At 36.7% G+C, this 12540-nt stretch overlaps 4 protein-coding genes across 5 annotated transcripts in view; 2 read left to right on the top strand and 2 right to left on the bottom strand.

The window, feature by feature from the left end:
- Positions 1-12: 12 nt before the first annotated feature.
- LOC144849948 (NADH dehydrogenase [ubiquinone] iron-sulfur protein 3, mitochondrial-like) lies at positions 13-4663 on the top strand. Its single transcript, XM_078707087.1, has 6 exons — positions 13-130; positions 670-717; positions 851-1098; positions 2928-3053; positions 3274-3393; positions 3563-4663. Exons 1-6 carry the CDS (start codon positions 61-63, stop codon positions 3722-3724), a joined length of 774 nt encoding a protein of 257 aa, XP_078563213.1. The 5' UTR covers positions 13-60; the 3' UTR covers positions 3725-4663.
- A 1782-nt stretch (positions 4664-6445) lies between these two features.
- Positions 6446-8727, bottom strand: LOC144850225 (uncharacterized). Its single transcript, XM_078707461.1, has 2 exons — positions 8461-8727; positions 6446-8237 (listed from the first exon to the last, which is right to left on the bottom strand). Exons 1-2 carry the CDS (start codon positions 8650-8652, stop codon positions 7722-7724), a joined length of 708 nt encoding a protein of 235 aa, XP_078563587.1. The 5' UTR covers positions 8653-8727; the 3' UTR covers positions 6446-7721.
- Positions 8728-8834: 107 nt separating this feature from the next.
- LOC144849945 (CMP-N-acetylneuraminate-beta-1,4-galactoside alpha-2,3-sialyltransferase-like) overlaps positions 8835-12540 on the top strand; it is a 125040-nt gene continuing 121334 nt past the window's right edge. For both annotated transcript variants that reach the window (XR_013614019.1, XM_078707082.1), the window contains exon 1: positions 8835-8968. The gene's annotated coding sequence lies outside the window, so the exon portion shown is untranslated. The remainder of the gene's footprint in view (positions 8969-12540) is intronic.
- Positions 9258-9989, bottom strand: LOC144850978 (uncharacterized). Its single transcript, XM_078708501.1, has one exon. It carries the CDS (start codon positions 9987-9989, stop codon positions 9258-9260), a length of 732 nt encoding a protein of 243 aa, XP_078564627.1.

Raw genomic sequence — 12540 nt, 5'->3', positions numbered from 1 at the left:
CTTTTTTTGGTCGACCGCCCTCTATCTAAGATCTTTTTGCATCATCAGTGTATTAACAAAATGGCTTCCATTGCAGCTCGAGTTGGGAGCTCCATAAAATATTTATGCAGGCTTCCAAAAGTTAGATATGGTAAGTTGTTCTTATTTATACTGTTTTTGATGTCCGTGGATGTGGATACAAGTCAAATCTTGCTGTCTAGGCCTAGATGTTTTTATCCTAACGCATCTGGAGACCGACTAGCTAGCCTAGTAGCTAGGGCTTACCTACTAGAGGCCTAGCCTAGTTAGGTAGTCCTCGGGCAGTCAATTATTGCCAAGTCAGTTCGCCCCACCAATGTAAATCATTATTTTTATGCATGTCATTAACTGGTTTAAATGAAACTACATTATAATATCATGAACCACTAGGCCTATCTAAAAAAAAAATGTTTGTTAAATTTAAGTGCATTTTAAATACAAAATGTACAATATTTTTTACAATATACATCCATAAAATAGGGCCTATTCATGATATTATATTGGCATCCTAGCCTACTACTTAATAGTATGATAATAAATATACTACTACTAAGCTAGGGGTACTAGGCCTAGGCTACATACTAGACAGTAACAAGACTAGGTTAATAAATAACACCTGATTTTGATTATTTTTTTATACTTATTTAATAGCATATCCTGTCACTAGTCAAAAAAGATGGGAATCAACCGATGTAAAACGTAAGTAAATAATTTTGCTAGGCCTATGAAACAATGTAATTACATACAATGAATTTATTAATTCTATAAATAAATATGCCATAGATAGCATATACTGTATATAGTATATTATTTGTATTTCAATCCATTTCAGCTACACTAAAACCATTTGATCAACTCAAGAGAGACACCTTAGAAGAGTATGGACGCTATGTGGCAGATTGCATACCCAAATACGTCCAGAAAGTCCAAGTAACTCACCAGAACGAACTTGAGGTTATGATACACCCTGAGGGCGTTTTACCCGTTTTGACATTTTTACGAGATCACAGCAATGCACAGTTTAAATCACTTGTTGATGAAACAGCCATAGATGTTCCAAAAAGAATTAATAGGTTTGAGGTTTGTAAGAAAAGATAAAAATAAAAATATTTCCATCATCAACTCAATTTTTTGATCACCTTGAATAGTATGCAATAGAACTTTTAAATATCACTTTTCCTTCCAGTTGATTAACAGTACTACTGAATGACACATGATACAAAATGAATCAATCAAATTGCAAGGGTACAATGGTGTTATAAAAACTGTAATTGAATAATTAGTTATCCGCTTGGTATACCAAGCGGATAACTCCTTGTTATTGTATGAGATCAACAGTTTTTTTCTGTATTCTTCTTCTTTCCATCCTTCCTTTTTGTGGATCGCGTTTCTCTAAAATGTGTAAAGATAACATTTCATAACTTTGACAACATATGGGCATTTACGTGAAGTTGTGCACCTCCTATTTTTGAATGACGTCATAGTTGCGCAACGTGACTTACGCGCAATTTTATGAATTTCAATGATTGATCATAGATTAAAAACCAAAAGTCATTTAGTATTGACACTTTGACAAAATTTAAGTCATATCAGGGGCAAACTTTCTACGGATTAAAAATGGCATGTTTCACAAGAAGTTACGCGCGCACGCGCATTTAAAATTTCAAAATGCGCAAAATTAATTTCTAATCAACTTTTTATGCGTTTCTTGTCATTTTGAGCATGTCATAAATTCCCACGGGCGCGCAATTTTTTACGCACGCGGTGTGCACATAGCGTTAAAAACATATTTTTTTCTCTTGAATTATATTTTTCAAGCCTTTCCTAGTAATTTTGAAAACAATTTAGACCTTTTCCAATTTAAATAACGCCATACGAACACGTTGAATTAAACATTTCATGCGCGTTTTTTATGAAAAAGCTTAAAAAAATCGTCAAAATTTTGTCTTTTTTTAAACAGTCATAGTTTCTAAAGTAAACCGTGAACCGTTTATTTTTATTACAAAATCTAGAAGTTGATGAGTTGTAGATATCGGATCATGCATCGATAAGGCTAAAAAAAACATTGTGACGTCATCGTATGGCCACACGAATGTAAAATATAGGATTTTTGTCTCTTTCGTTATTGCTCATCACATTCAATGGAGCGCATCACGCTTATCTGTATTCCTTTTTCTCCTACATTTATATATTGTGTAGGTCAATCAACTTTCTTTAGCATGAGATAAAAATATTTTAATTTTTATGACGTCATCATGCCTAAAAATTTTAATTACGTGGGTCATTAATTTCATCTTTACAGTAAATTTTATTCTGTAATAGCTTGTAAGAATAAAATGTGATAATCACGATTAAAACGTTTTCTGGAAGCTATTGGATTGTAGATACGAATTCATGTAAACATTTTGCCAATCGGATGTTGTGACGTCATCATATGGCCAGTTGAATAAAAAAAGTTGTATTTTCATATTTTGCGTAATAGTTCATCACATTTAAAAGGGTGCGCATCTATATTTTACGTATTCAAATTTCTTCTACACGTTAATATGTTGTTCCTAAGATAATTTCCTTCTGAAATTGCTATCTAAGTGTTTCATTTTGATACCGTCGCCATGTTAAAAATTGGAATAAATGGCGGGTCCCGTAATTTCACCTATTCTACACTGTATTTAATATGTATACAGATTATACTGTTTGCATGTATATACTATATGACACAAAATTGACAGAATTCAGCACTAACAGCATATCATATTCTTCAGTTCTTGTCATAATGCCATAATCTTTATCTCTGTGTGCAATATTCCAACGTATGACGTGCATGTGGCGTTTGTCGTGGTGCGGATAACTAACTCGTCAAAGTGACGAGTTTCATGTCTAGTTTGAATTTAAATTGCTTATTTTTACAGGTGATATACAATTTACTTTCACTTCGATATAATTCAAGAATTAGAGTAAAGACGTATACAGATGAGCTAACACCATTGGATTCTATATACTGTATATTCAAAGCAGCCGATTGGTATGAACGAGAGGTAAGAATAAAATTAACAAGTTGCCGCCAGCTGTTGCCAATGCAGTTGCAGCCCAAGCTGTTGCCAATGCAGTTGCAGCCCAAGCTGTTGCTAATGTAGTTGTAGCCCAAGCTGTTGCCAATGCAGTTGCAGGCCAAGCTTTGCCAATGCAGCTCCAGGCCAAGCTGGTATTACAATTTACAAACTTGAGACAGCCTGAAACCATTCCTTTTTTTTGTAGATATGGGACATGTATGGAGTATTTTTCTCTGATCATCCTGACTTGAGACGTATTTTGACAGATTATGGATTTGAGGGACATCCACTTAGAAAAGATTTCCCTCTAAGTGGTTATGTAGAGGTATGTGTACAAACATATCAAGAATATTGTCTGTACTGTATCATAGGCAAAATCTGTAATTCAGTGTCACACATGTATTACATAGTAACACCGGTATTAAGTTTGGTTTGGACTTATATTATACATGTACAGGTCATAGTTCATCAATTTGTTGCCGTTTATTTTATAGGTAAGGTACGATGATGAACAGAAACGAATTATTTGCGAACCACTAGAGATGACGCAAGAATTCCGTAAATTTGATTTGAATACGCCATGGGAAACATTCCCAGCATACAGGGAAGGAGAAACGGAACAAATCGAATCCGGAAAAACAGAAAAAAAAGAGTAAACATTTCTGAATTTATAATAGACAATATAATTTTATTGAAGAATTTTGGATGTTTCACTTAGAAAAATATATACTATGGAATTACATTTCAATGTTTGATGCACTTCTACGGAATGTCTGAGTTTGGTATGTTTTAATTTATGAACAAAAATATTGAAATAAGATCACTATCACAATAAGACCATGGAAAAATTGTCAATCAAAAACGCATGATCAAGAAGGTTACATAAACATGTTACTATACTGTGTACAAAATGTTCTGACTGACCGGAAACAACCAACAGTCCAGTAAAGTGATTTTGGAGATCTTGTACGCTTTTCAAACAGAATATCAAGTTTTTTTATCATGCATAGGTACATTTTGTACAGATGGCCAGTGGCTTAATTAATGAGACTAAAGCACCACACAGTAGGAATAGCCAGACTGGTTTTGAAACCATGCATTCTCGCATGCCTGTATTTTCGCTCCATATCTCATGACTAAAGAATACTGTGTACTTAAAAATTTGAATATGAAAAAAATAGGTATTGTTGTGCAACAACTAGAATTGGAAAAACGGGTCCGAGATGCACCCCACTATATAACCCTAAAGATAAGACAGTGTTGCCTTTTCTAGTACCATCGCATCCTATAAAATGTTTAGGTTATGAAATTGTATTAACTGTTTGCGGTTAGTGTTTATTTCATTAGTCGCGTCAAGTGCACTTAAATTTTATGATGCAGTTACTATTTTTCTGCTCAAATTCGTTGAATAAACTCTCTGATTGGCCAGCCTCTGTACTACACACTAGTGTGCCAGTAACCATCACATGGTATGTCTTAATATAACACTCAATCTTGGTATCACTTTCCAATTGATTGATAATAATAACAACCTGCAGAAATATGTAATTCTATTCACTGTAAATAAAGACATTAAAAAGCTTGCTGTAATCTCATTAACCTTGTATTTTATTGCAGTATAAAATATCAAATCCTCATAATTATATTCTATACACAAAGAAACTGAAAACTTGTTCTTGTTTACTGTATTCTTTAAAATGCTTTCTGAAAGCTTGGAATTATAGTTAATGATTAGTTCACAAACGTACATAACTTAGCACGAGCAAGTGATAGCAAACAAACTACTCTTAATCCATCAATAACATCAACCTGACATTAAAAAATACATAAAAAGTAGTACAACATTATTACAGCTTTTCACCAGGAAATTGTCCATGTAGTTGATCACAGCATTTAGGAGGAGATAGAGGGTGAAGAAATACTTTAGTCTTAAACCCATCTTAGTTTTAAGACCATGCCTATAGAGTTTACCATGGGACTGAATTTCATCATTAGATATTCCATGGCTATAATATAATAGTTGACCATGGGACTGAATCTCATCATTGGATATCCCATGGCTATAATATAATAGTTGACCATGGGACCGAATCTCATCATTGGATATCCCATGACTATAATATAATAGTTGACTATGGGACTGAATCTCATTGGATATCCCATGGCTGTAATAGAAGAGTTGACCATGGGACTGAATCTCATCATTGGATATCCCATGGCTATAATACTATAGTTGACTGTGGGACTGAATCTCATTGGATATCCCATGGCTATAATATAATAGTTGACTGTGAGACTGAATCTCGTTGGATATCCCATGGCTATAATATAATAGTTGACTGTGGGACTGAATCTCATTGGATATCCCATGGCTATAATTATAATAATTGACCATGGGACTGAGTCATCATTGGATATCCCATGGCTATAATATAATAGTTGACTGTGGGACCGAATCTCGATCATCATTGGATATCCCATGGCTATAATATAATAGTTGACTGGGACTGAATCTCATTGGATATCCCATGGCTATGATATAATAGTTGACTGTGGGACTGAATCTCATTGGATATCCTATGGCTATAATATAATAGTTGACTGTTGAACTGAATCTCATTGGATATCGCATGGCTATAATAGTTGACTGTGGGACTGAATCTCATCATTGGATATCCCATGGTTATAATATAATAGTTGACTGTAGAGTTGATCATAGGACTGACTAATCAATAAATACTGCATACCCCCCCCCCCCCCCCCCCTCTTACACTGTCCATAGCTATAACTTAATACATGCATACTTTAAGCATAGATCATTCGTTATGCTTTCATGGAAGTAATAAAAGGTCAAGTGTATTCAGTTTTTTATCAAGTGGTATTTAATACTCAGCAAATTATACTAAAAGCTTTGCACATTTTCATCATAAAAACAGTACTGTAACATAAGATAAGATAGTAATTGTAATGTTAAGGTTATTACCGTACATTAATATTTTAATACATATTATTATGTATGTTGAGTTTTATCATCATTTATTTTGCCTTCACAAACATAAACGGGACAAAAGTGTATACTAACAATCAAGAGCCTCTTCACATTGATATGTACATCTGAACATGATCATGAACAATACAAGATTTATGTTAAAATAGTATATTTAAAAATAAAAGTGTCATGTTTTTTACTGGACTCTTCATACAATCATTCTACTTTTAAAAGCTCACTGCTTTTATAAAATAATGTATATTCTATTTTGGATATGACTCATAACACATAATACTAAATATTTTAACAGTATATGTGTCTGTAATTGCATGCCTTCAATTTCAGTTAAATGTCAACAACATTTAAAGGAATGTATCATAAATAATAATAATATTATAATTGTACACAATGCTCTGTAAAATATAAATACAGTACTAATAGATAATATTCTATTATGGAACAAAATTGAATTAATTATAAATAAACGATTGAGGAATTTAATTCCTCCATAATGGATACAAATGGAAATATTTTCATTTTTGTAGAAATAGAATTATTTATGAATCTATAAAATGATATAATTTATTATTTTTTAAAATTAAAAATATAATACAGTAAACTACTGTAATTAAAGTACTATGTATATGCATGTACTACGCAGTGTATTATCACTACAAACATTTTGTCAGTTAAAACAATGGCACTTAAAAATACAAACTATACCATACACTATATCACTTCAGCATACTGCTGTTATTATTTACATGTAAATTGATAGTACTTTCAAATGATATACAATACAATAATACAATAGAATATTTGCATTTACACTTAAAATAAAAACTTAATACAAATATTTATTTGACATAATTATATAAGGTACTAAGATGGTTTAAAGATGTACTGTTCCCCAAACACATGAAAAATGACTCGGACAAACTATTACGTGACATTAATAGGCATATTCAACAAAAAAATTGGAAAAAGAAATTTTTTTTAGGGGACAACATATCTTTAAATAAAGAAACTTGATGGTAATGTGGGTGGGAGGCCTTATATTAGATAAACTTTAGGTTCCACTACTATCTAAAAATTATATACCCTGTATAATTAATGCGTTGTTTTATTGCCAAATTAGTTATGGGACTGGCTATACGTACAGTGACGGTACGTATAACAACTGTTATACTTATACGTGCCGCGACAGGCAACCAATTATATAAGCATAGATATATGTCACATGTTAACCCACATGGAAAGGGTTTTTCGCAAGCCAGCTGTGTGGTGTGGTGGGATTGTGATGAGGCTGTGGCCTAGAGGTTGTAGGATCCATTCTCTGATTTACGACGTCTTTTTTTTTGTAATTTAAGAGAGATTATTTAGAGGGTTAGGTTTTTTAATATTTAGGACAAGTTTTATCATTTAGGACTCTGAGTTTTACTATGAGGATGAGTTACTATTTAGGACGAGTTTTACTACTTAGAGACGAGTTTTACTATTTAGGACGAGTTTTACATGTTGTACGTCCAGCGGCGGCCAACTGCGGTACGTATTAACAAAATACACGTTATATGTCCAGCGGCTGTACGTATAACTATTTTTTGTTATACGTCCAGTGGCTGTACGTATATCCTAGTCCATTAGTTATTTATACCTAATTATTTTCACCGATCACAACAATTTATATCTGTTTTTGTTTTAATTATACCCTTTGTTTCCATACAAAGTATGTCGACATCACTGTGTCTTGATTTTCTGTAGTGAAGTCGAATTACATCTCCCGATTTGTCATGTACATCGGTACATTTACAGTTTTGTAAATCATAAAATAAATATTCGGCGACTTTGTGAAACATAGATTCTACAGATATATCTTCTTTTGCGGATACTTCGTAAACTTTCGCTATCCCTTCTAAATTTTTCCCAAGTATATCGCGAGCATGTACAATAGTTGATTCCCCGTTGGAATATTCTTCAGGCTCTAGATCTAATTTATTTCCTATAAGAAAAATCGGAGCATTTTCAATTCGACAATTAAACGTTCGTATCCATTCAGGAATACGTCTGAGAGTAACAGCCCTTGAAATGTCATAGACGAGAAGACCGGCCGTGGATCCACGGAAGTAAGTCTCTGTCAGAGAGCGTGCTCGTTCCATATCTGCTGTGTCCCATAATTCAACCTAAAAAAGAATTGTACAATTTAATCCTTATAATAATATTTGTTGACATGATCAAGCTGAGCATGTATGTATTTTTTAGTTTTCTTGCATCAAATTTGTTACCGACAAGGTATTCCATTGGCATAGGTAGACCGTGCCAATAGCCACTTCCATTTGTTTATACTGCGTTTGTAGATAAATGTTAAATAATAAATAATAATAATATAAGCTTTACTTTACTTACCTCAACCGGTGTACTGTCCTCGCCCACTGCAAGATGCCTGGTGAATTGCGACCGGTCAATTATTAGCGAGGCCTGACGAGAGTCTGGAATTTCTTTATTTCTAAATCGCTCAAAAAGAGAGGTTTTCCCAACGTCGCATTCGCCCAGTAGAATCAACTTATAACGGGGCTTCCATACGTTACTAACTTGCATGTTGACATTAACAGTACGGTAAATAAACAATAAATAAACTTCACGGAAACATATTCGCTCAAGACTACCGATTTTTACAACACTACTATTTCTATTAAACTACGTGTTGTGATGTTTACAATTTGTTAAATAGCGCCCTCTAGAATAACACAGTTGACGTGTTATGAATTTTCAATTTCATTGACGGAAGAAGGAACGTAGGCCTCTGGGCTAGGCCTAGGCTAAATTTAGTTCTATTAACTAATTTATTATTTAAAAAAATGATATAATGGCGTAAACGAACTGGGCTGTTTATATCATTGATGTAAATTAAGTGGTATGTAGTATTTTCTTGCATTGCGTTGATTCAATATTCCTTCCAGTCAGTGTGTCAGTGCTGCTAGCTAGGCTAGGCCTAGGCCTAGCCTAATGTTGTAAAACGGCCGAGAGTATAAACCAACTAGCAGAAAGTAATGTAGCTTACTTGTCGTACTGGGCTTGCCTCTTTGGAGTTCATTGCCCAGCAATGGCCAATAGTAAATACTACAATCTTTATGTGGTATCTTGTTATCAAACACGGTAAACACTCGGTCTATCCGATGAGCGGTGTCTATTAATATCCGTGCTTATGCTATTCCTTCAAAAAACCTCAAGAGAGCGTCCTGGCCCAAGATCCTTCCGACTGCCTCTGCTGTTGGATAGAGCAGATGTGGTGCACCCACTCGTTGCCCCGGAGGAGCGAAGTGGGGCCCATCCGACTCCAGCAACAGGCGGCGGTCATTCATGTGAAAGATGTGCCTGCACGCTTCCTTCTGTTCTGCGTTGAAATTCTCCACTGACCGTGTAAAGCTGAAATAGGTCAGGGGGAAAACACTCCTAAACCTATCGACCATTAACACAGTCGATGACAAATTATGAAGAAGAATGCGTACGCTTCTCGAAATTCGTGCTATCTGCAAGATGTTAAGGCAGTTCTGGGAGCATGTCGGGTCGTGGCTGCCTCTCATGTGCAGGCAGATCGCTAGATGTTGTCGCTGTGAGAAACCCTGTGCCAGAAGGCAGCGCAACATCTCCTCCTGTCTAAACCAATCGGCTACCGGAACGGAGTGGTCCAAGCCAATCTCTCCGAGCATCCGGGTAGCGCCGGAGCGCACCAAGGCCTTCAGTTGGGAGAGTTGACCTGAAGAGACATCCTTCTTGGAGTGCACCCCGACCCCCACCTTATACCCCTCTCGCAGAAGGCGATGGATCTCCTCCGCTGAAGGGTAGGAGGGAGGATCGCAAAAGATGGCGACACCCCCGACAGGTCTTACCGGCTTTGTCTGAGCTCCAACTGGTTCAGCTAGCAAGGTCTCCATCAGTGTTACTCAAGCAGTCCAAGTGGAAGTGGGCGTCGAACGCTCCTATCGTGGTGCGTACCGTCTTCTTCTCCCATCTGGAGGGGGTCGGTGACCTGAGCCTCCTCTTGCGTTTGACGTTTTTAGGTCTGGTGCCTGGCTGAGGGCAGTCTTGGCCTCAGCTTCGGCGGCTAGCTGGCTCATCCTGGTGAGATCCATCCGCTGGGCCATCGCTACCATGTAGCGCCAGTGGATTAGGGCCGCTGGGTGGTTGAGTGGCAAGGGTAAATCCTTCAGGTGGCTCACCTCCGATCGACGCTTGTATCTCAAACATCATGTCCAGTGTCCTCTGGTCGATGCCACCTAAATGCGGACCAACAGCCCTCTCGGTATTCAGTTGGGTGACTAGGTTGTCCAAAGTGGACTCCGGTCTACCCAGTATCTCAATGGCGTACTTCCGCAGCAGGCAGAGCTTGGTCTGTGTCTTTTGCGGAGTGGATGGTAGTTTAAAACATGCAGGGAGGTGGTGGGACCACACATGCCTCCTCATGTTGTGCACAGCCTCGAATACGCATCCTGGGAACACGCACAGGTATTTACGCTGTGGGCGTGGATCCTCGGCGCGCTTAATGGTGGTGGTTCTGGCGTTGATTCGAGGGCAGTCTCCACACCGGTCACGTCTCCACTGACCTCCGCTGTTGGTGCTGGGGTAGGTACAGATTCGAGTAGTCGTCGCAGGGTTTCTTCCTGCCTCTACCGACAGGGAACGCCACCGTCCATCGATTTGCCGTTGTGTCAACCGGATATCGGTTGCGCCGAAATCAACCTATGGAGATACAAGAACACTAAAATATTTAAACAACGGTACCCTACAATCGCTTCGAGCGATTTACCGTCACCCGATGGGCTCCAGTTAGCTGTGGTAGAAACACATCCCAGTCTTTTTGCTGCCGGCCTACAAAACATCTCACTAGGATATCGGACGACCTGCCCTGTGGGGGTTGCACCTACTGTCATAGGACGCACGCAAAATGGGCACAGTTTCGGGAGGATGTCGACGACGTCGAACCCATCTCCTAAGTGAGTAGTGAGGGGGTTTGTGTGGGGCCCGGGTGGTCGAGCGACCTTGGAAGTAACCCGGGCCCCCAATAGATTAACTAACATTTGTATTTTACAGGATGGAGATATGGTCACATCGATTCAGCCGGAGATCATTAGAGTTCATTGCCCAGCAATGGCCAATTGTAAATATACAATCTTTATGTGGTATCTTGTTATCAAAAAAAATCGGTAAAAACTCAGTCTATAATTCTGATGAGCGGTGTCTATTATCCGTGCTTATGCTATTCCTTCAGGACGACACACATGACCTTGGGTCACTCGGTGGACTGAACCATTTTGCGGAGGGGTATTTCACTACACTAGGCTAGGCCTAGCATATAGGCCTAGGCCTCTATCTAGCTAGGCAGGCCTAGGCTAAGCTTTCTACCTGGATTTTAATTTGATCATGTTTGACAATGAGACGAGTGGATTCCGCCGATGACTGGCTAGTCGGCGCCTGTAGGGCCTAAATAAGAGAATACAAAATGCTTATTTCATCATGATTTGAGTGGAAGTATATAAAAATAAGGCCTAGGCTAGGCCTAATTATTATATCATAATGTATAACCATAATACATTTTTTTTATGTAATTCCTGTTTTTTTGTTGCTAATTTTACATAGAAACGGGATGCTAGTCAAGTCGCCCCATTGCAAAGTCGCCCCAAAACAAAGTCGCGACACAGTCGCCCCATCGCAAATAATTATAAAAAAAACTATTTATTGCATGTCAAATAATTTATTAACAAAACGTTCAAATATTTACAAAATAAATACAAAATTTCCAATTAAAAAAAATACAATGTAGATATAAACATTGTAAGATATAAACATTGTAAGATAGAAACATTGTGTGTTAAATCGAAATTTAGAAATATACCGTAAGATTTCATTGAATATTTACATGATAAAAATTATTTTATAAAACGTTCACATTTTTTACACAACAATATTTACAATAAATTAACTTTTAGGTAGGACAGTTTTTCAACAATTAAAACAATTACTGGCTAAAAGGATCATGCCCATACACTTTGCTGCTCCCTCAGCAGCTGATTGGCATCAATTAATTCCCCCCTGTAATCTCCCCACAGCTTGAAAACCCTCCCTTGCCTGCTTACATGCTGTCTTTTCTGCCTTTAAGAAACTTGTACATATTCATGCTGTGTTCGGCTTTTTTTTTAAATTTTTTTTTTTATTTCTTTATTCGAATTCACAAAATAACACAACATATAAAATACAAAGAATGAATTTAGGGTAACACAAAAAAGTAACCAAAGGTCGAACTTATTTCCATTGTGGCCCTTAAGGATAAAAACACCTAAGAATAAACATTTACAATAAACAATAACACATGTAGTAACAATATAAATAAATTATAATCTTTCAAGCATAACCTCTTTGAGATGTTTCCTGATATTTCTTTTGAATTGATTGGTGGTTTCTGAACACTGTATCAATTTTGGCAGGTGA

The sequence above is a fragment of the Antedon bifida genome, chromosome 8 (assembly GCF_963402885.1).
Source record: "Antedon bifida chromosome 8, ecAntBifi1.1, whole genome shotgun sequence".
Taxonomy (NCBI): Eukaryota; Metazoa; Echinodermata; class Crinoidea; order Comatulida; family Antedonidae; genus Antedon; species Antedon bifida.
Note: the sequence above shows the minus strand (reverse complement) of the source record. Positions and strands in the feature narration are given on the sequence as shown.